Consider the following 22,647-nt stretch of genomic DNA (forward strand, 5'->3'; position numbering starts at 1 on the left):
TGAGACGCTTCTCTGCAAAGAAGCTTTCGGGTTTGTTGCTCGTTTTCAGCCGAAAATCTCTGCGGCTGCAAAAAGCCGGATGTTGCACACCAGTCTGTTTTCTCATCGGCCCTTTTTTTACTGTTCTGAACACAACTTCCTGATTGGAGGATATAATGGATCTATAATGCATTCTAAAACCTCTGATTGGCCCCGGTCTTTGCTCTGTTGCTAAAATCACGACTTGTGATTGGCTGTCAGGCTGCTGTGATGAGTTCAACTGTATCCAACTGCGTTTTTTTTTAAAAGGAAGATAGGAGCAGGACGAAGAATGTTTCTGACACAAATACCCGATCTGACTGCCGATTGAGACTACACTAAAGAGGAGGAATCTCCAGCTAACTGTTAGCAGTCATTTTCATTCTACTTATTTATTACCAACAGATATATGGCCGTGATTAGCCCATTTACACCATATAGAAACCTCCATGTCTTAGTAAAGTATCAATATTTTTATAGAAATCACTTTAAGATGGAAGTTAAACATGTTTCAATCATTAATATTGAAAATGTGAAGCAGAAAAAGGTTAAAAAAAGGTCACCACATATTGTATTTTTGCTCTGGCGTAATCTCTATTTACAGATTCTACACAGAAATGTAGAATCAGGGATGTGTATTTTAGGGACGGCAAGTTGTCTGGTTTTCGTCTGTACTACGCTTGTAGTCTGAGTAATATTGACCAATCACGTATCAGCAGGCTGCGGCGTGTGCAGGAAAAACAGTCCCATGTGGAGAGCAAAAGCAGGCGGAACGTAATGCGCCGTAATGACGGCGGCTATCTGATGATGATTTAGCTTCTTATTAATCTCTTTAAATAGACATCTGCATGCTAACAGCTAACAAGCCGTTCTGAATTTAAAATTCAACTTGAGATAAATTCCCCTGACGTTGTGTCACGAAAGCCTTTCAGCGTTCAGATTTCCCGACTTCCTCGAATGCATCAGAAATGATCGATCGGACCTCCGTTCAACAAACAAGCATTTTAAAAGTAGTTTTCTTCTCCTCTTGATGACAGACTTGACAAAGCCTCATTTGTACTTTTTACTGATCTGCATCATGATGCTGAAATTTCAGCAAAGGTAAGACCCGTTAATTAAAGTACATCACGTGAAAAACGGTTTCTTTTTCTGTAAACAATACAGCACACGGAGAAGGAAGTCTTGACTGGAAGTCGTTCATTGCTAACCTCTGGCTACACGCCCGGCATGTTCACCGTTGTCCCCAGAGGCTATATCGTCGTCAGACCACAGCCGATAGGATCCGAGATTGGCCCTGGCGTTATCAGGCCTTGTCGGCGCCCCCCCCTAAAGGATGAGGTTCTGTCTGGTGATTCATTGTACACTTTAAATCAGATATTCCTTTGTGTTGAGGACAGCTACACTTCTCTCATGTACCTACTTGAGCTCAATAACTTATTATACCCATTACAAATCTGATGGCATCAAAGGTGGTACTATTGTTCGCACATGAAAAAGGATTTGTGCATTTGAACGTCAGGAGGAGACCTGACTTATCTCAATAATCAAGCCCTTTAAACCCGAGCCAGCCTCTCGCAGGGCATCTGTTGCTTTTGTCATTTGAAGTCACCTCATAGGGAAGACGCTATTCCAATCACGGTTGCCAGTTCATTCACCCCCCTATCCGCTCTTCTCTCCATTTGCTGGCCCCGTTTTGTTGTCTCAAACAATCTGGTTCTCACCTTGGGAGTGAGACAGAGGGAACATAACAAAGAGTAAAAAAGAGGAGAATTGATTTGTTTTGTCAGGTATAATAACTGATATCTGAATACCTTGCACCGGTGCTGGAAATTGTTCTGTTAAGAAAGGTAAGCTGCTCTTGAATTTTTCCCTGGGTGATTCTGGCTTTTGTTGCCTCAAATCGCAGGTGGCTTATTCAGTTCTCGCTCAGTTGACTCTCTCTGTGCACTCCTGATTGTATGCGGCGGTTTGGAGCTGAGCGCTGGTAATTCGCTGATGCTCACAAAGAGATTATACGTTGCAGTGGTACGGATAGGTGTTGCACTGTCTGTCATACATAGGTTATGAACTCGTGGGACGCTTGCTGTGGTTGGCTGAGAAGGGCAGGGTCACAACTCTGGTTAACCTACACAATCTGTTCATATATTCTACATGCACAAGCGCACACACATCAGCGTCAGGCAGGATTTATGCGCTGGCAAAGGCTAAAAGATCCAAAGTGTCCTTGAAAGAGAGAAAACCCTTCCTTTCCTCTCCCTCCTCTCCTTGTGGGAACAGATCTCTTTTTTCTAAGGATGCCCTAAATCCACTCCTGTAATTGCGCAGCATTTGTGTCTCCTGAATTGAGAAGAAAGAGAAAAAAAATTAGACGTAAAAAAACAAAAAGAATATTCTTTGAATGTTTCTCTCCTCTCCTCTGTTGCAGATCAATCGAGCTCCGAGCTTCGGGACCGATCAGAAGATTGATTACGACGTGAAGAAAGGGGTGCTGCTCAATGCTCTCAAACTCCTCAACATTCGGTACTCTTCTCCGCCACAGTCACGAACACACACGCACGCTCGCAGATGCGCGCACACACAAATTGCATCAAGGGGCCCATTAAGTTTCATGTGCAGACTGTATCTTTCACGGCTCTGAATGTTAAAGGCTGCAAATCAATTCTTTCAGTTGTCTTTATTTGGCAACCCTGAAAACTTTGGAAGCGCTTTGACGCGCGGCATAAAACAGCCTGTATCTTGTTTTGGCTTGTTTTGACACAGGAGCGACATTAGTCTGGAACTAACAGGAAGTTTGGGCTGCGGACAAAAAAAAAAATAATGCTGCAAATTTGTGTGTTGTTGCTGCCGGGGTAGATACAAAGACAGATAATGGCCGAGGTGCAAAGCTATGCCTCTATTGTGCGCTTTGTGCACCCTTCAATCAGACACGTGCTGTGTGCATGTGTGTGTGTGATAGGAAGAGGATAACAGTAACTGGGCTATCTGTATTTCAGAGCGCTTTGTATATTTACATAAGCTTCCTGTGTTGTTTTTTTTACTACGTTTGTGGGTGTATTTGTTTGCCTGTTAAGGTTACGCACACTGACATTCTAGTTGTGTAATGTATTTTTTATCCGCATGTATTGAGCGTGTGTGTGTGTGTGTGCGTGTGTTTGCTGGCATGCGTTTCTGTCCCCTGGCTACAATGAGTCTGTCCACTGATTGATCATCGCACACCAGACCTCTGGATCTCTGCTCCCTTTTTTCTCCTTCTCTCCTCTTACTGCTCTAAATATAGTCTCTACTAGTCACACACGCAGACACACACATACACGATGGATCAATTACACGCAGCTCCATAGATCTAGTTTGGCCAAGTGTGGAGCGAGGTGCAGCCATCCTACATAAAAAGTCACTCCATCCCCCCTGCCCCGGCTTCAGTCGGCACAAACAAATCTCTTATCAAAATGATTTGTTTGGCGGCTGATGTTCGCCGCGTTCCCACAGATTAAAAGGGGAGATTTGATTATTTCATGACAAATAAATCGTAGGAGGCCATGAAAGGCGGCGGGGAGCTCTTTCCACTGGACAAACTGCTTATGTTCACGCTGGAGTGAATGAGGGCTTTGTTCTACCTCGCTCACTTTTGCCTTATATAGTAATGGCTTTGCTTCCCCAAAGGGAGGGGTCGCTGGCGTGTAGAGGTAGGGTCGGCGCTCAACTCTGCTCACAACACCGACTGTATCAACGTGGGATCAATTCAGACCCGGCCGGGCATGGACATTGATAAACCTCAGCCCCCCAACAGCACTCAATATCCAATTTAAAGGGCCACCGATTGACTAAAATGAATTGCCCTTTCTCCAGACCGCAATGGCCCACTTGTTCAGAATTAGCTGTCTGGTCCTGTTCATCCTGGGGATGTCGGTTTTTTTGTGGTTCTGTGTTATTGGATGTTCTGTGAAGGATTTGTACTTTTTTTTCACTCCCACAATGATTTGATCAAAAGGCAAATTCAGGTCATTCATTCAGTTAGAGATCTGCAGGCTGTGAACTTCAGCAGCAAAACCTTTTCCTATAACTGAGAATTATGTGCTGATAAAATAAGAACACTTATGAGGATTACAGCAGCATCTTACCTGGTTACAGAGAACTAATCAAAGATGTAAAGTGTCTAACTATAAAGGAGGGAAACTCTGTCTGTCTCTCTGTTTGTCCTTTTATATCTTAGGAACCGTTTATCTGTTGACTTCACACCTTGTGGGTGTATTACTGAGGACTCAGGGGAATGTGTGAAGTGTCTGGTGTGAAGTCGATTGCATGAGCGGTTCTTGACAACACCGCTCGCAGCACTTCCGACCACGAAGCAATCATAATAGGCCAGCTCCAAAACATCCACACCCCAAACGGTCACTGCACTCGTTTTTAAAAAACATGTCAGAGATTCGCCGTGAAACACCGAGAACACATTGTAACATCCAACAATGTGCTTGACAGCTGCTGCACTTTTTCTATATGTTTTATATGTGCATTCTCTTGACTCTGTCCTTGTTTTGTGTTGATACAGAGCCAGCGATAAGAAACGTAATCTGGCCCAGCAGAAGGCGGAGGCTCAGAGGCGGCTCTACGGTCACGGCTCCATGAAGAAACTCTCGGCCGCTTCCTCGGACTGGGAGAAACAACGTCACACGCTGGAGCGAAGGAGAGAAGAGCTGGTGAGGCATAAACAAATGATTTAACTTATGCATTTGCATTAATCGGTAAAAAAATCCCTGTTAAAAGATGTGCTGAGCTAGACTGTAAACATATCCACACCTGGGAACTACCTCGTAAAACCACAATTGTCTCTGCTGGTAACTGAATAACTGCAGTGGAGCATCTGGGAGGCTGAGCAGCTGAACAGGGTGGTGCACCTGAGAGTTAAGAGCAAATCTCATTCATTTCCCCAGCTGGACTTTCAAAGCCTGCCTGGGGACTAAAACAATGGCTGTAGAGTCAGACGCCCCGACTATAAGCCATGAGATACTTTGAAAGCCTTTTATACGACACCAAAATGAAGGGGAGAACAGAAGGGGGCGTGGCTTCGGTGATTCTTGGACAGGTGCTCATCAGAGACATTTAGTGAACACATACCTGTTGGAGCGCTGTCGCCTCACAGCTAGAAGGTTCCTTGTTCGAATCCCGGTTCAGACAAAGTGTCTCTTTCTGTGTGGAGTTTGCATGCTCTCCCTGTGCATGCGTGGGTTCCTTCCGGGTGCTCCAGCTTCCTCCCACAGTCCAAAGACATGCTCATTTCACTGGTGACTAAAGTTGCAATAGATGTGAGTCTGACCGTGAAAGGTTGTCTGTCTCTATGTGTCAGCCCTGGTGATCATCCAGGGTGCACCCCGCCTCTCGCCCAATGACAGCTGGGATAGGCTCCAGCCCCCCCGCGACCCTCAGCAGGATAAGCTGTATAGATAACGGATGGGATTGAAACAAGAAGAGTGGAGCTGAAATCAGTCTCACTTACTTCTTACTCTGCGTCAAAAGAGTCAAAGTTTTCTGAGGAAGGCATACCATTTAATTATTTTCCCTTTGAAATGAAGGAGTCGGGGGAGCTTTTCTCATCTATATGAGGCAAAGTGGCAGCTACTGGTACTTTACGCCTCCCACCCTCTTTGATTAGCCTTTGATCAGCCTCGGCAGTAATCAGTGGGAATAAGGAAAGATGGCGCAGAGGCACCATTTTAAAAAGGGCACTACCTCATCTTTAAGTGCTGTTATGGTTGAAGTGCGAGACCAGGTTCAGGTCTATTGAAGGCACATATCACTCAGCGCTCAATGATACTAAAGTGCAAGTAGTGTAGTGAACCCCTCCTCCCCGCTTTATGCCAAGCCGTCCAACTGAGCTCCACAATTATACCTTCGTAACATATTAATAAGAGGGGAGATGGAAGGCCTCTAAATTACAGTCATTGTTGGAAGTGACTGTTTTTTCTTATCTTTCTCCCCTCGTGCCCGGTCATTTTTAAGACTTTTGTTCTTTCTGTATTCAATAAGGTGGCAGCGGCAGCGCCTTTCACCTGCAAGATTTAGTCCCTTTTTCTTTCTCTTTCCAGAAAGAGCGCCTGGCACAGGTCCGCAAGCAGATCTCCAGGGAGGAGCATGAAAAGCAACATCTGGGGAACTACAGGTAAGGTAGAGGCAAACAGCCGGGGAGGGAGGGGGTGGGGGGACTTCAACCACGCTACAGATGCTTACATTTATGGGGTCATCCGCAGAGCGCCGCGCTCTCAGGAGAATAAATAACGCCGGGGAAAAGGGAACATGCAATGTTTTGAGAGAAGAATTAAGACTGGGAGAATATGCAAAGTAGAAAAAGGATATCAGAGGTGGTGTGTTCTGTCAAATTGTTGAACACTCCTCTGTGCACAATGGTACCTGTTCAGAATGTCAGAAATTCACATTTACATGCATACTTTGAGATTCTCCATCTTGTCTTCCCCCTACTCCTCTCTCCCTCTCTCCTGTAACTCCAGCAGGGCCTTACAAGACATACGGCGTGCCAATTCTTAATAGTCACGTCACAGAGAGAGCAGATCCACCTTTGGACATGACTCAGCAACACTAAGTTCTTATTTGCGGCTTATCCCTCGCAAATTGTTAATGCTCCTTCACTCCCTCTGTCTCTCTTCCTGCCTCTGTCTCTTTTCCAGCGTTTGATTTTCTTTCCCCCTCGCTCAGTCTTCCCTGCACACACACACACACACAGAGACACACGCCTTCACAATTGGCTCTCCCTTCTTGCCGTCTCCCTGAGTGTAAGCGACTTCTTGACTCATCACTTGACTGAATGGCTAGTCAGAATGCTGATCCCGTCTCGCATGAAGTGCTGTCACCTCCTTCTCCCTTTTTTCCCCGACGTGCAGCCAGACAGTCAATCAGACAGGCTGAGGTCTGTCTGGAGCACCCCTAATAAAGACCTCTTAGCATTCAGACTGTGTCCCGGCGCAGCACTGGAGTCTGATTAACACACTGCTTCTCATTAGACGAGTTTGGGTAATGAACTTACTTACATTTAGCTATTAGATGAAACTTGAATCAGATAAAGGAAAGCAGGGACCCTGTGGCATCAGAAGGAAATCCAGCTGCTTGATGCCATTGTTGATGCTCGTTTAAAATCAATTTAAGCAGTTGGAAATCAGGAGGCTTGAGAGACATTGATGACCAAAACAAAGAAAGTTTGGAAGAGATGTAGATGGAATATGAATGATTGTTGCTCTCTTGCCCAATTGGGAACATGTGGGAGGAAGATGGAGGTTTTATTTTGAAGATATTGAAGGGTCACCCTCAAATAAAAACATCCATATGTTCAGAGATGTCAAAAAGAGGGAGCTGTTAACACCCACTATTACAGAGTTGACCTCCGGTCAGCGGATTTCTTTCTCTCTTAGTGGGCTGACAAGTTCTGGCTCTTTTCATATATTATTATTCAAGTTTATCCGGCTTTTTTGAAGAAACTTTTTCCTTGAGTGTCTCCCAAGGGTAAGGAAATAAAAACCCTGTCCATGTAAGTTAAAGTTGGTTCAAAATACGGACACATTTCTTTTAGGATAGTGCAAAAATAAGGAGGAGAAAACACAGCGATTTGTTGATCTCAGGTATCTGAACATTCAGTAGCTGCTTGATTTGAAATGCAGCCACTGAAGGGAATGCAAAGAACTGGGTCAACTTGTTAACAGTATGGAAATGATGTACATAGCACTGCATCGCTGCATGAAATTGTTAACTGGCAGACGGGGTGCAGTAAAACTTTTAATGGTGGAACTGTGCAATGTTGAACTTTGCTTGACACTGAAAATCGACGATGCAGATGCGTACTAACAGCTTCCAAATGTATATTTACTGTATCACTGTTGATTCAAATGGCCAGCCGGGGAGGTGTCGGGCTCTAAATACGACTTCCCTGCTTTTACCCTCCCGAACGTCCAGTGCTTATTTTGATTAAAACACCGCCGATGACTTGGAGGGAGTTTGGAGATGTGTTATAAAGATAACAAGGCAGATGTTTATACATGTTCTTAATCCCGACAGGCCTCAGATAAACACTGAGCAGAACTGTGCAGGTTGTGTGAAAAGGACTATAACACCCCTTTCCCACCTAAATGTAGCGTGTTGATGCAGGTTTGTGAGACCCGGGAAGACCCACTTATAAATGCTGATTGTCTCCGTTCCCATTGCCAGTGAAGTAAACTCCTGTCGGCCTCTTTTCAGCTGCGTCACCGCCTGACGTCACACGTCTGTTTATCAAACTCAGCAGAGTCATTTGACCCGGGTCTGAATGCCGATTGTAACCTTTCCCATTAAGCAAAAAAGCCGGGTGTTAGCGGGTTTTTCGACCAGTGGGAAAACGGCTTAAGAGAAGACTACGACGAACGCTTAAGTGCACGCTCAGTCTGTGTATGTGTGGGGAGCTTTGATGCATTATGCCTGGTGAAAATTTCACTGAAGTTTCAACAGCTTCTTAGCTCAAGGTCTCCATTAATACTTCTCTCTTAGTGTCTTTTCTCTCGGCTCCCTCCTCCTTCATTATTCTCCTGATGCTGCCACTCACCTCTCTTTTGTTTCTCCTCCCTCACACCTCTCTTTGAAATACTTGTAATTCTCTCCATTTCTGTGTTTCACCTCCTTCTTGCTCTCTTTTCTGTCCATCTACTGCTCCCACCTGCTGTGCTTCGACCTCTCTGTGCCTCATTTCACCCCCTCCTCCCCTTTTCTTTCATCTACCCCTCACTTGCTCCATTGTTATATTCCTTTTCTTTTTCTTTCTCGCTCACTTTATTCATATTTTCCAAATCTTGGCCGACTCTCCACTCTTTTCTTCTGTTTCTGTTCCCTCCCTCCCTATTCTTCTTCACTCATCTCGTGTCCTTCTTTCGCTGAACCTCTATCCCTCTCTTCTGTCTTTCTCTCCACCCATCCCTCCCCTTCTCTCCTTTGTTGACCCCAACTGTTTTCTCTATTTCGTCATTTCTTCTCCTTCCCTCTTCACCCGCTTTCACCCTGCCTTGATGACCCTCCTCCCCTCGCCTCCTTTCCTCCACTCCTCGCTCACTCACTCTCCTTGCTTTTCTCTCTGTGTCTCTGCTGCCTACAGACGCATTTACCCCCCAGACGACAAGCTGCTGTTGGAGAAGTATGAAAGCCTGCTCTCGGCCGCCTTTCAGACCTTCCTCGCCGGGCGAGCTGCATCACTTCAAAAGGAAATGAATAATCCTCTGAAACGAATGAAGGCACGTACATCAGTGGCAGACTGTCACACACACACGCATGCAAATGCACACACACACATCATAGAAACCTGCAGAGACCCACACACAAATAAATACACACAATATGCAGACACTTGTGGACAAGCACAAGCCAAAGAAAAGAAACACGCATTTCTATTAAGATTCTGCCCACAGTGACAAAAAGGATGCGCAAATAATGCAGAAAGTGTGCCGCAGTCCTTCGTGTTTGTTAGTCTGACAGAATGTCCTTCTTCTTCTCTATCTGCCTCGCTTTCTCACTGTCATTCACTCCGTCTCTCCACAAATATTTATTGTGCTGTGTACATAAGCTTTTAAAAGCAAATCAAATCCCACACAACAATGTCATTTTTGTTTCTTTACAGTTAGACGCTCTTCTGCTTTCCGCAGCTTCCTGTCTTTTCTCTCTCTTCTGCTTTGTGTCTCACGTTTTTCTTCTTCTGTCAAAGTTAAGTTGTGAAGAGGCTTCAAAGTTCATTATAGTCGCTGCCTACACATTTATATGTACTTTCCCATAGACAAAGCATTCGTCGTATGACAAGGTTCAGGCATACACATTTGTAAATATCCATGTGAATGCTGACGCACGTACAGAGAGCTCATTGTAGTCATATAAATGCCGAAGCCCTTCTGGTACCAGGAGGAATGTAGCGTCATCTAAACTTTAAAGGTAGAAGTATGAAGAGGCTTTACAAAGGAGAGAGGATCATTTACATACCAAACAACTTTAGATGAGAGAGCGCGAACAGAGAGGAATGTGGAGTGTTTAAATGGAGACAAGAGAAGGATGAGAAAAATATTCATGAATAAAGTCAAACGATGGTAAGATGCCGATAGAGATAGTGTTTGCGTCACTTTTGTTTCTTGTAAAATACTTTTTGAAGTATTGTGACACACTGCTATTAAGAAGACACGCGGGATGACTCGAGTAGAGCGCAGAAATAAGCAAATGAAACAGGCAATGTTCTGTTTTCAAGTCCGGTTATGAATTCAAAAGAAATCAGTGCTGCAGACAGAAACAAGGCATTGTGGGATATTGAAACACACGGAGCGAAGAGGCATAAATGAGAAGCAAATATGCAGATTAAACAATAACCCTTAACTGCTTTTGGCAATTGAATAGTTATAGTGAAAACTGAATATGGATATTTGTGACAGCATTATTGATGTTTCAAATTCATCTCAAAGCGCTGGGAGGAGATGTCATAGCAGCTTTTGTAGGAACGACCGTACCTTGGCAGCCTGGAGTCCTTAACAGGTTATTTTTCAGAAAGTTTTTGTGTCCTTTAAAAAGAGCGTCTACAGTGAATCTTTACAGAGTGTCAATCAAACATGAGACGCTGAGAACAGCAGGCCGAGGTAAGTTTAATTCAGTAAACACACAGAGTGGCTCTCAGTTATGTTGGAAGGGAGAGATAATGGGACAAAAGGACGATCCAAAGTCTGCTATGTAATAACATGATCATGAGTGACAACTGCACTCCCCTTATTAAGGGACTGAGGATAGAGAGAATATTTCTTAATTTGAAGGTTATCCAGGAGACCACAATAATGCATCCTTTTTTCACATTACGTGTGTGTTAAGAAGCCGATCTCTAGTTTCAAAAGAAACTTAAGCTTCTTCTCTTGACAAACTTTGGATGCTTTCTTTGCATCCTCAGCTTTTCTTTATGGGTCTGTTGCAGGTGGCAGTGCTGTTTGGGTTGCTGTGGCCACTAAGCGCCATGTGAGCGGTTATGTAACTTTTACGTTTTGGGATGAGGGTGCAATGAGATGGCTTTCTTCACTGAGTGCTTATCCTTTTCATTAGGGCACAAGTATCTTGAGTTTCAAATTATGGATTTTTGTGTGGCACCGGTTTAGCTCAGCGATTAAATCGCACGTCCCGTATACAGAAGCTACAGTCCTCAATGCCGCGGCCCAGGGTCCGACCCTCGCCCCCTTGCTGCGTGTCATCCCCCCATGATTCCAAAACTATCCACTGTCCTCTCTCTCTCAGTAAAGGTATAAAAGGCCAAATAAACATTAAAAAAATAAAATAAAATGGATTTTTGTTGATTATACACACTAATGACAGATGCTCTGTTTTCTACATTTGAATCGTTCATGAAGTGCTGTTGTTGCCTCTTTAGGTAGTTAAAGTTGCCAGTTCCAGTAGCAGTTTGTTGTCGCGGCGCTCTCAGTTGAAAATAGCTATTGGAACAGCCCAGCGCTCGTCAATGTCACCCCCCCTCACCGACCAATCAAAATCAAGAATGGGCAGATATTCCGTTATCAATTTTGTCAACAACAATGGCGGAGGAGAAGCTAATTCTTTTATTTTTTAGAGCAGCTGCTAATGCCAGGACACGATTCCATTCCATCATTTCTTTTATTTGTACATTTTCACTGAATAAAGGTAAAATATTAAGCATACAGGGCGATTTAAAAGAGACTTAACGGTCACTACCAAGGGAAGCGTAATTACCTCCAGACAACTCTCGTAACCTAGCAACAGTAAGCGCCGGAGTAGTGCTCTGAGGTCGTCGGTGCTCCCAGTGCAAAAAACGCCATTAGTGGACACAGGCCCTTATTCTGCTCATAGTCCAACAGTCCAATGGATTACAGTGTACTTAGGGACAGACATGGCAGTCGATATAGGCACCTATGTTGATAAGCAAGCAGTTCATAATACAAAAGAATATTGTTAACTTAGGGGCGTTCATCAGTGGGCTTTAGGTTCAGTCATCAAGGTGTATTTTACTGAAAATGTTCTGCATTACAACTTAAACTACAACAAACTTTTATACTGCTGCCTTTTATATTTACCTAAACAATTTTAAACTTTTGGACTTCCCATTGAAAGGTTTGTACTGACATATGATAACAATGAACATCAGAGCCTCCTGTATTGTGCCACAGTGACAGTGCTTTGGTCCTACAAGCCTGTTGGGATCTGTAATTCATCATCTCACATTGTCCCATTGTCTGTCTGGCTTGTTTTTGCTGTTGTAAGGTACCAGAGATCGTTTGTCAGCATGCCATCAACATATCTGTTAAGTCTGACAGACACTGTACCCACAAGACTCGTGTTTGCTGCCTTTGCGGGCTTCTCAGGGCCATCATGAATTGAGAAATGTCATGAATTGTCACACTATCAAAGAAAATACAGCATGTGCTATAATCCTGCTGCTGATGCACCGCAGACACCCTCCCGGGCTTCATTGCTGTGCAAGAGACAACGCAGCCATGGGTTACTCTGGTTTCTACAGGCTTTGCATCACCCATCTCTCTATTTCTATTACAGTTAAGTTGACAGGTATGCATCAAATTGGTAGTTCAGTTGTTAGCTATCTATGTTTTCCTGCCCGCTCGGCGTATGTTTTCTTATTCCTCCATTTTTCTGGCATAAATTCTGAGAATAAAAAATACAAACATTGTTGAGCAGGTGCATGTTCAGCTCGCCTGTAGTGCTCTGACAATATAATAACACAGCAAACTGTTGTCGGGGAACACTTTACATTTAGATCAAAGGGGTCTGCAAGAGCTGCAAATGTACAACAAGCAGAGAGATATTCATTTGTTTTCAGTTTTAAACAATATTCACCTGAAACACCCTTCCTTTAAAGACGACCTGTTTGGTTTTAAGTTGATTTTATGCTGTGTATCAACAAGTTTGGTTCCCCATTGTAAGAGGACACTGCATTTTACAGGGTACTTGGAGGATAGCTCATAATTTACTTACAGTAATAGACGGTAAATAGGGGAAGTAGGAAGAACATAAGGCCCCTTTTACTTTCATTTAAAACGCAAATGAGGCTTTAAAGAGGTGACAATGTAAACACCGGAGCTGGCAAGATGGAATATGAAATGACACACTGGGGCGGCTTTACGCTGACGTTGTTTGGTTCGATGTAAAAAGGCAAAAGGTGTGACGGTTGAGCTTTGTTAGGGCGCTGTTGCGGAATCGCAATGTAAAAAGGGCTTATAATGCACATCAGGCTGAAAAAACCCCACCATACACTACTTCAACCAGGACTGGACAGTATCATAAACTGTATCAGCTGTAATGTATTTCAACCAGCAGCACCAGTCCAATCATCGCCACCTACAGGCAAGAAAAGTAACAGCAGATTTGCAGATGTGCACCTTGTACAGGCACCTGGACCGCCTTTAGTTTTGATTACTGCACGCATTCACCGTGGCATCGTGTTGATAAGCTTATGCAATGTCACAACATTTATTTCCATCCAGAGTTGCATTCATTATTCACCAAGCTGTTAATGGGAGAGTCTGGTCGCTGCGTAAAGTCTTCTTCAGCACATTCCAAAGATTCTCAATGGGGTTAAGGTCTGGGCTCTGTGGTTGCCAATCCATGTGTGAAAATGATGTCTCATGCTCCCCAAACCACTCTCTCACAATTTGAGCCCGATGACTCGTGGCAACGAGTCACATCTTTTCCACGAACACAGGATATGTCTTCTGACATGGTTGTTTAAGAAATGAGAAGCTACTCACTGCATCAGTTAGGGTTGTTGCCAGCTGAAACATCTTGATCACTGCAGTAATTTATCAATGGAAGGCTCTTATCTATTTGCTTAGTTAAATCCAGGTGGTGACTTTTTTTTGGCCAGGCAGTGTACAAGCAGTGAGTGATTTATTTTGCAGTTGCTATTTGTATTGTAAGTTTTTTTTAACGAACTGGAACATGTTGTCTTTCGAACAGTGGGAGTAAAGGTGTCAATGCTAAACTTCTCTGACAGACTATCCTCCTTGCTTTGAGGAAGAAAAGAGGGGGGTCCTGACCAACTTTTATTTGTCTAAAGGAATAAGTGTAGTTTTGCCCACAGGAGTTTTCTGCTGGCTCAGTTGGAGGACATAAATTCCTAAGCAGTGAAAAAGCGTCTCTGACTACATTACCACAAGAACGGACCAGACGGGGTCATCTGTCAAACTGCGTACAGAAATATGGAGTCAGAGAGGGGCACAGTAGAAGCTGCCAGCAATAGAAGTAAATATTGCTTTTTCAACAAAAGTGAATAAAAATAGCGTGCTCTGAAGACTCCTGGACATGACTACACACTTGGTCGTCTGGTGCCAAAAAACTATTATTATACAGGCTGACACACACAGAAGTTATTAAATGTATAATTCACAAAGACATGTTTGGAAACACTAATTAATGACAGTGCAGCCGGTGATGGCTGAATGAGAGTGCCCCCCCTTTAATCTATAGAGCTGCATCATTTCACGTGTTATAAACACGTTTACTTTCGAGCAGATAAAAAGCTTTCAGTTCATCTGTAATTTGTGTTTATGTGTCAAGTTCAGTTTCTCACAAGCTGTAAAACATGTCAAAACATCCACCTAATTTGCTTTGGTGCGTTTCAACAAGGTAATGGGCCTCCAGTGGATGTGAAGCACTGTGGGTGGGGAAGCTTTCACCTCGTGAATCGATACTGAGTTGGTCGACATATTCTCAAGTTTTCATGCCTGGATAATTTTTTTAAGCAAGGCAAAGTACTGCTTTTCTTACCCTCGGCAATTATCAAGTTAAATACACATACACAATCTCAAATTTAGGTTGTTAGCACCGCAGGACCACTTATACAATCCATTAAATGCACATTACATTCCAGCTTCCTATCCCGCCTTAAACAATGGCTGGGGAGAATATGTGTTTAGTTTTTATGGTACTTTTGTTTTCTTATACTTACTGGAGTTCTCTCGAGACAAATTAGTATGAGCAGTGTTAGGAACAAATACTGCAGCAGTCCACATTACTTAAAGGGATGGTTCTGCTTATATAAGGCATTTAACAATAGTGAGTATATCGCCTACAGTAGATGAGCTTCAGCACGGCCCCTGTTTGGAGAAGCCAGCCTGAAGCTGGTCTGCGTACGACTGGGCACAGAGTCTGCAAATATTTTAGCAAAGCCTGAAAAACCCAACTTGAAACAAAGTTCGCTTTAAATGTCGGATTTGTGGATGTGGGTTTCCTGTGGCTGTAAAGTACCCATCCACGAACACGAAGACTTCCAGACGTCGTTATAAACCACCACACACACATGTATGTTCAAACACAGAGAGCCGGGGGGCCCGGTGACCTTTTCAAAGACCCCAGAAGGCAGTTTGATGGCTAATCTGAGAGAAAAACAATCACTTTTCATCTGTTTTTGAGCGGCAAGTGGGAGCTTTTTATGTCCCAGACGTGAGGCAACATTAATCACCTTTGCCTGCATTTCAGCTACGGCCAAATGGCCAGGGCCCCAGCATATTGGCGAAGGCCGAGAAGCTGCCTTTCCCAAATCCAGCCTCTATGAGCGCTGCCAAATAGCCATGCACTTTCAGCCAGGGCCTTTTTTCTAACCCCCAGATAAGGCACATACGCCTGTGAAGTCTAACTTTGTCTTATTTTCTCACACTTTGTTTGACCTCAAAGTAATTAGAGCTATAAAACATCAAAGAGTGTGAATTATTCCTTGTCAGTGTATCATCAAGATTTAACCACCCTGTTGATGCTTTATACTGTAGGCTCCTTATGTAACAATAATCATCACCTTTGGCATATTCATATTTATTTTATTCTAATCTCATCATCTTGTGTTTGTGCTTGGTGAAGGAGGAGGACATCTTGGATCTGCTCGAGCAATGTGAACTGGACGACGAGAAGCTGATGGGCAAATCCTCCAGGCAACGAGGCCCTAAGGTGGGTGAGAGTCAGAGAGAGAAGCTGAAACCCGGAGAGAGGAGGGAGTAAAAGGGCCCTCTGCCTCAAGGGACCCAAGAAAAGTGCAAAGAAGAGTGTCAGAGAGGGGGAGAAAGGGGGAGGCAGGTAGGCAGATGCCTGGAGCTAACGCCCACAGAAAGCACATAGGACGTGATTCAGAAAAATAAAGAGGGGGGTGGCGGGTTAGGCGTGAAAGAAAAGAATCAGAAAGAGGCCCAAAGAAAAGATCTAACTCCCCAAGGGGACAGCTGTCAGGCTGTCTCTCTCGCTCTCTCTGTGCTATCTCTCTCTCTGTCTATCTCCCTCTTTTTCTCTCTCTCTTCCTCTGTCACATACACCTATACGCCCCCTCGATTTCCCACGACAGCACATTACTCCCTCCATCACCTTGCTTCACTCCCCTCCCTTCACCTCTCCATCCCCATCCTCTCCTCGAACATCTACATCCATCCCTCCCTCACCGCGGGGCTAAATTGGCTGGAACACTCAAAGAGTATGTTAGGGACTCGACAGGGCAGTTCAGCGCCGCATTAGAGAGGCCTTAGCCGGAATGAGGACTTGTTCAGACACAATCACTGTTGTCCAAATTAATTTGGACCCTGTCAGTTTCGATGTTGCTGGCTGTGCGGGGAGAGACATTGAGGAGAGCGGGGGGAAAGAAAGAGCTGTGACGGATAGATTCACTCCTCGGGGTGCAGTGCTCACAAGCCATCTGGTGAAAGAGAACCAAAGAGTGTGCAGAAGCCGGAGGAGAGGAGCGAGGGGATTAGAGGCAGGATTCGGAGGGAAGGAAGGGCCGCAAAGGTTTGTATTGAGGAGGACAAGGAAGCAGGAAGTGATGTGGTGACAGGAGGGAGAGCTAGCAGGTTTTCTTTCCTTTCATTTATTTGTTTCTTTTATTGTCCTACATTTTAAATACGATAAAATGTTCCTCTTAGTTGGCTTGATTTTATCCCATCACTCAGACTCGTTTCATTCTCTTTCCTCATCCGTCTGTCTCTCCTTCCCTTTGCCTTGCTCTCTGCTGTTTATCCAGTTTCTTCCTGTCTCCTTTCCTCTCTCGACTCGTATGTTCCTTTTCTCTCTCTGTGTGTCTTCATTTCCGTTCTCCCCGTCTATTCAAAGCCTTTGCTCTGCTTCTCTCCGCTCCCATACTCAGATTCACCTTGTCCTCCTCTTTATGTCTCTCCCCATCAATCTGATGTTCCCATCTTCTCTTTTATTTTCCTCTCATGTATTTAATCTCTCTCTGTCTCCATCCTCCTCTATCACTCACCCACATGGCTACCCAGCGGTGACTGTGTAAGCCCTGTGATCACTTCCTGCCCATTAATTTAGGTGGCCTGACAGCACTGCCCGAGCTAACCAGTGAATAACAGATGTATAAATGCTTTATTAATGCGATCTGTGTGTTCCTTTCCTGGATGAAGTAGACACAGGGCCTAACAGATCATGGTGTCATGTGTGCAGAAGTCAGCCGCCTGTTCTAAGACAGCAGAGATTTACAATGTTGATTACTCCCTGTAAACTTCTTTATTTAAAGTAATAATCTTGAAGATTTTCATTTAAATAAATGTCTGTTAAGTCACTATCTATCACCGCATGAGGTAACACAATGGTGATTGAGCCTATGGCCCACTGATGAAAGCCTTTGCATTTGCAGTATAGTTAGTGACGCGTTCTCCATCACCCAGCAGTGGTTGGTCTGCCAGAGAGGGTAGGCGGAGCTAAGCGGCTGCTTTTCTGGTCTCTGCAAGTGTTGCGAGTAAACAGTAATCTACTATGGCTGAACAAACAAAGAAAAGATCGATGACTACAGATACAACTTCAAAAATAAATGAAAATCCAAAGAAAAAGAAACAAATTCGACACTCAGATGAAGGCAAACAGTCTAAAAAGGAAAGCGTCTGTCAGCGAGGAAAATCAAGAGTTACAACCGTAACAAAAGGAGCCAAGCGTAGATGTTCGGTTAAATTGGGAAGTGTCCTCCCACAATTACCATACATCGCCATTAGGGGGCACCCAAGAGGACAAAACTGAAATCTTCAAGATAGTCAGTTTAAAAATCAGACGCACTTACGAAATAAGTCTAAGAACAAGTGCTGCTGGGTCTTTTTAGTTTGGATACTTCGGGTTGCTGTGGTTAATTCATCTTGTGAAGGGGTCGTTGTATGGCTGTAAAACTCAATCAAAAAGTGTAAAATGCAATTGTCCTCCAAAAAAAGATCAAAGGCACTTTCTGTAGAATTAAAAAGCCTTAGCTTTGGCCTCCTACATCAAGACGAATAAAAGTCTTTTCACATTAGTAGCAATACAACTATGATTTTCTAGACGGATAAACACAGACTTCAGATTTGTAAAACATTGATCATTAAAGAGACTTTTACTTTGAAATTAAAACTTTACATACCCAATCCGGTCCAATTTGTGGAGGCATGATGTTTTCCTCTTCATAGGCCCAATCTTAATGCCCCTACCTGAGCAATAAGCACTACCCCTTGATGAATCTTTACCTGGGAAATGGAGCACCACTAGTTTCGTCATACTTTTCAAGCCTCTCACAAGGTACTGTAATAATACTGTTAATTACAAATCATCTACATAAAGTTCTTTTTACTTATTCATTGCTTACATCTGGCTGCACGGTGGTGCAGTGGTTAGAGCTGTCGCCTCACAGCTAGAAGGTTCATAGTTCGAACCCTGGTTCGGACGAAGTGGGCCTTTCTGTGTGGAGTTTGCATGTTTTCCACAAAACTACAGCTTCGTTTGGTTCATTGGTGTCTCTAAATTGCCGGTAGGTGTGAGCGTGAAAGGTTGTCTGTCTCTATGTCTCAGCCCTGTGACTGACTGGCGATCAGTCCAGGGTGTACCCCGCCTCTCGCCCAATGACAGCTGGGATAGGCTCCAGCCTCCCACGACCCAAACAGGATAAGACGTATAGAAAATGGATGGATGGATGGATGGATGCCCTACGAGGTGTCCATTATCAGGTTTTTATTGATGACATGGAGGCCAGTTACGTTGTTGTAACTTTATGTTTGTCTGTAAACAAGTTGCATAAATTGTAAACCTAAAACTTGGACCGCTTCCCTGTGGCTGTGGTTTCTCATTTTAGATATTGGCTGATACTAAGCAGTGCATTAATTAAGTAAATGGACTGTACTTATACAGCGCTTTTCTAGTCTTCAGACCACTGAAAGCTCTTTTACATTCACATTCACACACTGATGGCAAAGGCCTAACTGCCAATCTCCCAGGATCTATGCACATTCATACCCGATGCCTATGCCACCATGGGCAATTGGGGGTTGAGTGTCTTGGCTAAGGACACTTCGACATGTGACTGTAGCAGTCATGGATCGAACCCCCAACCTTACATTTAAGAGACGTCTCTGAGCCACAGCCGCCCCAAAGTCAGTAAGTCCACAGAAACTACTTGATTGGTGTCCAGTTCTCAAACAATAATTGACACCCTATAGCCATCAGAATCAAGTATTCACCCAGACCATGTTATAAGAGAAGATAAGAGCTTCTTCCCCCACTCCTTGAAAAGGCAGGGACACCTTACACTTAGAAACAGCGTGAAAAAAAAAGGGGGAAGGATAACTTTATTGTTTGTCACAGAGTAACAGAAAGTTTCCTTTAACAAGGCTCAGAAATAAATAGTGCACATTTAAAACGCATATACAAATACAAACACACACGTAGACTGGGACTACAATTGTCTCTGTCCATAATGAGGCTGCAGGTAAACATACACACATGTGGGCGGATGGGCTGGCTGTGTCACCTCCGGGTCTCCCTGTGACAGATGGTAATGGGCTGAGGGTGAGGACAGGCTCGGGGAGGTTGACAACAGCTCAACGTCTTTATGTACAAGTGTTCGTGTGTGTGTTTACTCTTGTACTTATGTCCTTGTGAGAGGTTGTTTGAGTTTTTGACCTTTTGAAGGCAGGACATTTTTCACAAAATGAGGTGATTTCAGGGTTAGGAGGCGAGTGCGCTCAGTGGAAGGTCCCATGAGGATAAGAGTAAAAGGATGTTTACGTATGTGTACGACTATAACGATCTACTGTACGTGTGCGCTTTTAATTCAGTATGTGTATGTGTACTTAACTCACCTGTCTGTGTTTGTCCCCGGCAGCCCTTGACCGCCATGCCAGAATGCAGTCAGACACCCCGACGTCAAAGACCAGACTACCTGGCTGACTTCACAAGTGGCAGCAGCGCCGATAACTCCTGCTCCTCCTCAGACGAAGAAGAGGAGGAGAGGAGGAAAGCAGGAGGAGGAGGAGGAGGAAGAGGGGGAGAGAAGAGGGAGAAGAAAGTTTCCTACGACCTTGGCGAGAGCAAGGAGAAGAACTTGGCTGAGCGCTCAGGTACAGAGACAGGATGTATACAAAGGTGTCTAAGAATCTCTTTATCAGGAGCAAGAGCGTGGGGGTTGACAAGGACCTTGTTTGTTGCAATCCCTCTTTCTCACTCGCTTGTTTACTTGTGTTTTTGCTTGCGAGCTTTCTCCTCATTTTACTTCTCTATTCTTTCTGCCCTCTTCGTTGGTTTTAAAAAAAGACTTGTTGTGTTCATTTGCGCAGTCAGACAGCTGAATAGAGACGCATTTTTTAAGATGTCTGTTTTAGTTTCTGTTTCATCTCACTGACAGAGAACAAAGTGCAGACAGGAGAGAAAGCGTGCGTGAATGTATACAATGATGCAGTGAGGACCTTCTGAATACACTTTGAAAATATTCATAGTTGCACAGAAAACATTTGCACTCACACGAATGCAGACAGTTGTGCTTTGATCATCACCTACAGTGCACGCACACACACACTCTCCAGAAGCACCACCAGCTCATATGCGACAGTGTGAGCCAGCAGAGGAACATCACAAATGTTCATCAGCCTGCAAGTTCTTATGTGTCTTAGGGATGCACTATATTAGCGGCACGTTATCGGTGTCTGCAGATTATGGCTTGCAAATTATATATCGGCATCAGCAGATATGTCATATTTCTGCCGATATTTTCCGCAGATAAATGTGCAAATTATGCCTAAATGCTCGATGATTCCCTAATAAAGCTTAGCGTAATGCTACAACATTAACTCGCCGCAAGTGTGCACATGCACTGCCTGCACAAAGTTCTCAACAATATACAAATAAAGACTAAAAAGTCACAGAAACTCGAGCCAATAAATAGAAGTTAAACAACTTTCACAACTAGCTAACAGTTAGCTCACATCCTCCTCATTTTACCGGACTTAACATCAAACACGATGAAAATACACTCGCAGCCAAAGCGGACGCTAACAGACTGTAACATAAACATCATCGCAAAACTAACTTACATATTCACGGACGCACACACGATAAAAAAGAGTCCGTCAGCGATCACTGATGTCTCCATAGTAGATGCAGTAAACAAGTCCGGGCATGTCTCCCTCACTGCCGTTTAGGGGGGGATGCTGCATTCAGGTGCGCTGATGATGATGGTGATCAGACACGTGACCTTTTGTACAACACCTCTTCTGTCAAGCGTGAAGAAGGGTACAAGATGTCTGCAAGATGGCAGTTTATGGCCACTACAATAAGAGTAGGCATGATATCAATTCCACTACAGGGGAGACTCGATGTTCTCTGTTATTAGGTGGAAAAAAACGTGTGCCCAATATATCGGTATCGAAATCAGCAAAAAGGGTTGGAAAATATCGCCATATCGGATATCGGCAAAAAATCCAATCTTGTGCATCCCTGATATGTCTAATTGATGTGACAAAGTGGTATTAGATTCTTTATTTCTGATAAAATGACAGCATGGGACTCTGTTCTTGAGCGCCTAAGTAAAGAAATGCACTACCTTCACACACACACACACATGCACAACCACACACAGAATAATGCTGAAGATCTGAAAAGCACTTGAGGAAAGATAAGTGTCCTGAAGAGTGCAGTTCCAGTGAATAGAAGGTGGAGGACGAGGAGGAGGAATGTGATTGAAAGAGAAAGTGAGAAAAAAAAAAGACTCCTTTTGTTGTTTACCTTGGAAACACCTTGAATTTAATGTGGAAATATTCCCTGTTTTATAGTGTGAGTGATAAGTCTCAAGCATTGACACAATATTTCACATACATCAACTCACTTTCAGCTCTCTGAAGTGAGTAAGAGGGCACCTTTCACAGCCGTATATGTGCCGTCCTTGGAGAGAAAAAAGGTTCTCCGGCTGCATTGTGGGCCGCTAGTTCTACTGCTCAATAGAGAGAGGACCGTTGCATGAGCTCATTCTATTTGTCACAAAGTAAGGGGACAAACCGATGAAAAAGCCCAACTTTTAACTGTGTGTGTACGTGTGTGCGTGTGTGCAGAGGGAGACTGAGCAACCCTGCCAAGCCCTACTCCATACCACGCCACCATAGAGCCGCTAGGACTAAGCCCCATAATGCTTTCATTTGGCAGCGGCCAAACCTCAGAAGGCCACACGCACACACACAAACACACACGGGCAGACAGACACAAATAATAATTTGCGTGCACACTTGATGTTACACTGCACAGATAGAAAACACGCACTAATACAGTGGCTGGTAGACAAGCTGGTGGAGTTTCAAGGGTGATGGGGAGTGTAAGTGTGTGATTCTTTGTGTCTTTTTG

General features: G+C 44.0%; 1 protein-coding gene across 2 annotated transcripts in view; it reads left to right on the forward strand.

Annotated features, from left to right (window-relative positions):
- The window catches only part of ttll7 (tubulin tyrosine ligase-like family, member 7), a 67,855-nt gene that overhangs the window by 26,333 nt on the left and 18,875 nt on the right, over positions 1-22,647 (forward strand). For both annotated transcript variants that reach the window (XM_069680569.1, XM_069680570.1), the window contains exons 9-14: positions 2,444-2,538; positions 4,565-4,712; positions 6,099-6,172; positions 9,137-9,272; positions 15,892-15,978; positions 20,144-20,378. In XM_069680569.1, coding sequence (XP_069536670.1) covers positions 2,444-2,538; positions 4,565-4,712; positions 6,099-6,172; positions 9,137-9,272; positions 15,892-15,978; positions 20,144-20,378 — 775 coding nt within the window. The remainder of the gene's footprint in view (positions 1-2,443; positions 2,539-4,564; positions 4,713-6,098; positions 6,173-9,136; positions 9,273-15,891; positions 15,979-20,143; positions 20,379-22,647) is intronic.

Source organism: Semicossyphus pulcher, unplaced genomic scaffold (genome assembly GCF_022749685.1).
Source record: "Semicossyphus pulcher isolate SPU_LCO1_2020_fin unplaced genomic scaffold, fSemPul1.0.p SCAF_4, whole genome shotgun sequence".
NCBI classification, from domain to species: Eukaryota; Metazoa; Chordata; class Actinopteri; order Labriformes; family Labridae; genus Semicossyphus; species Semicossyphus pulcher.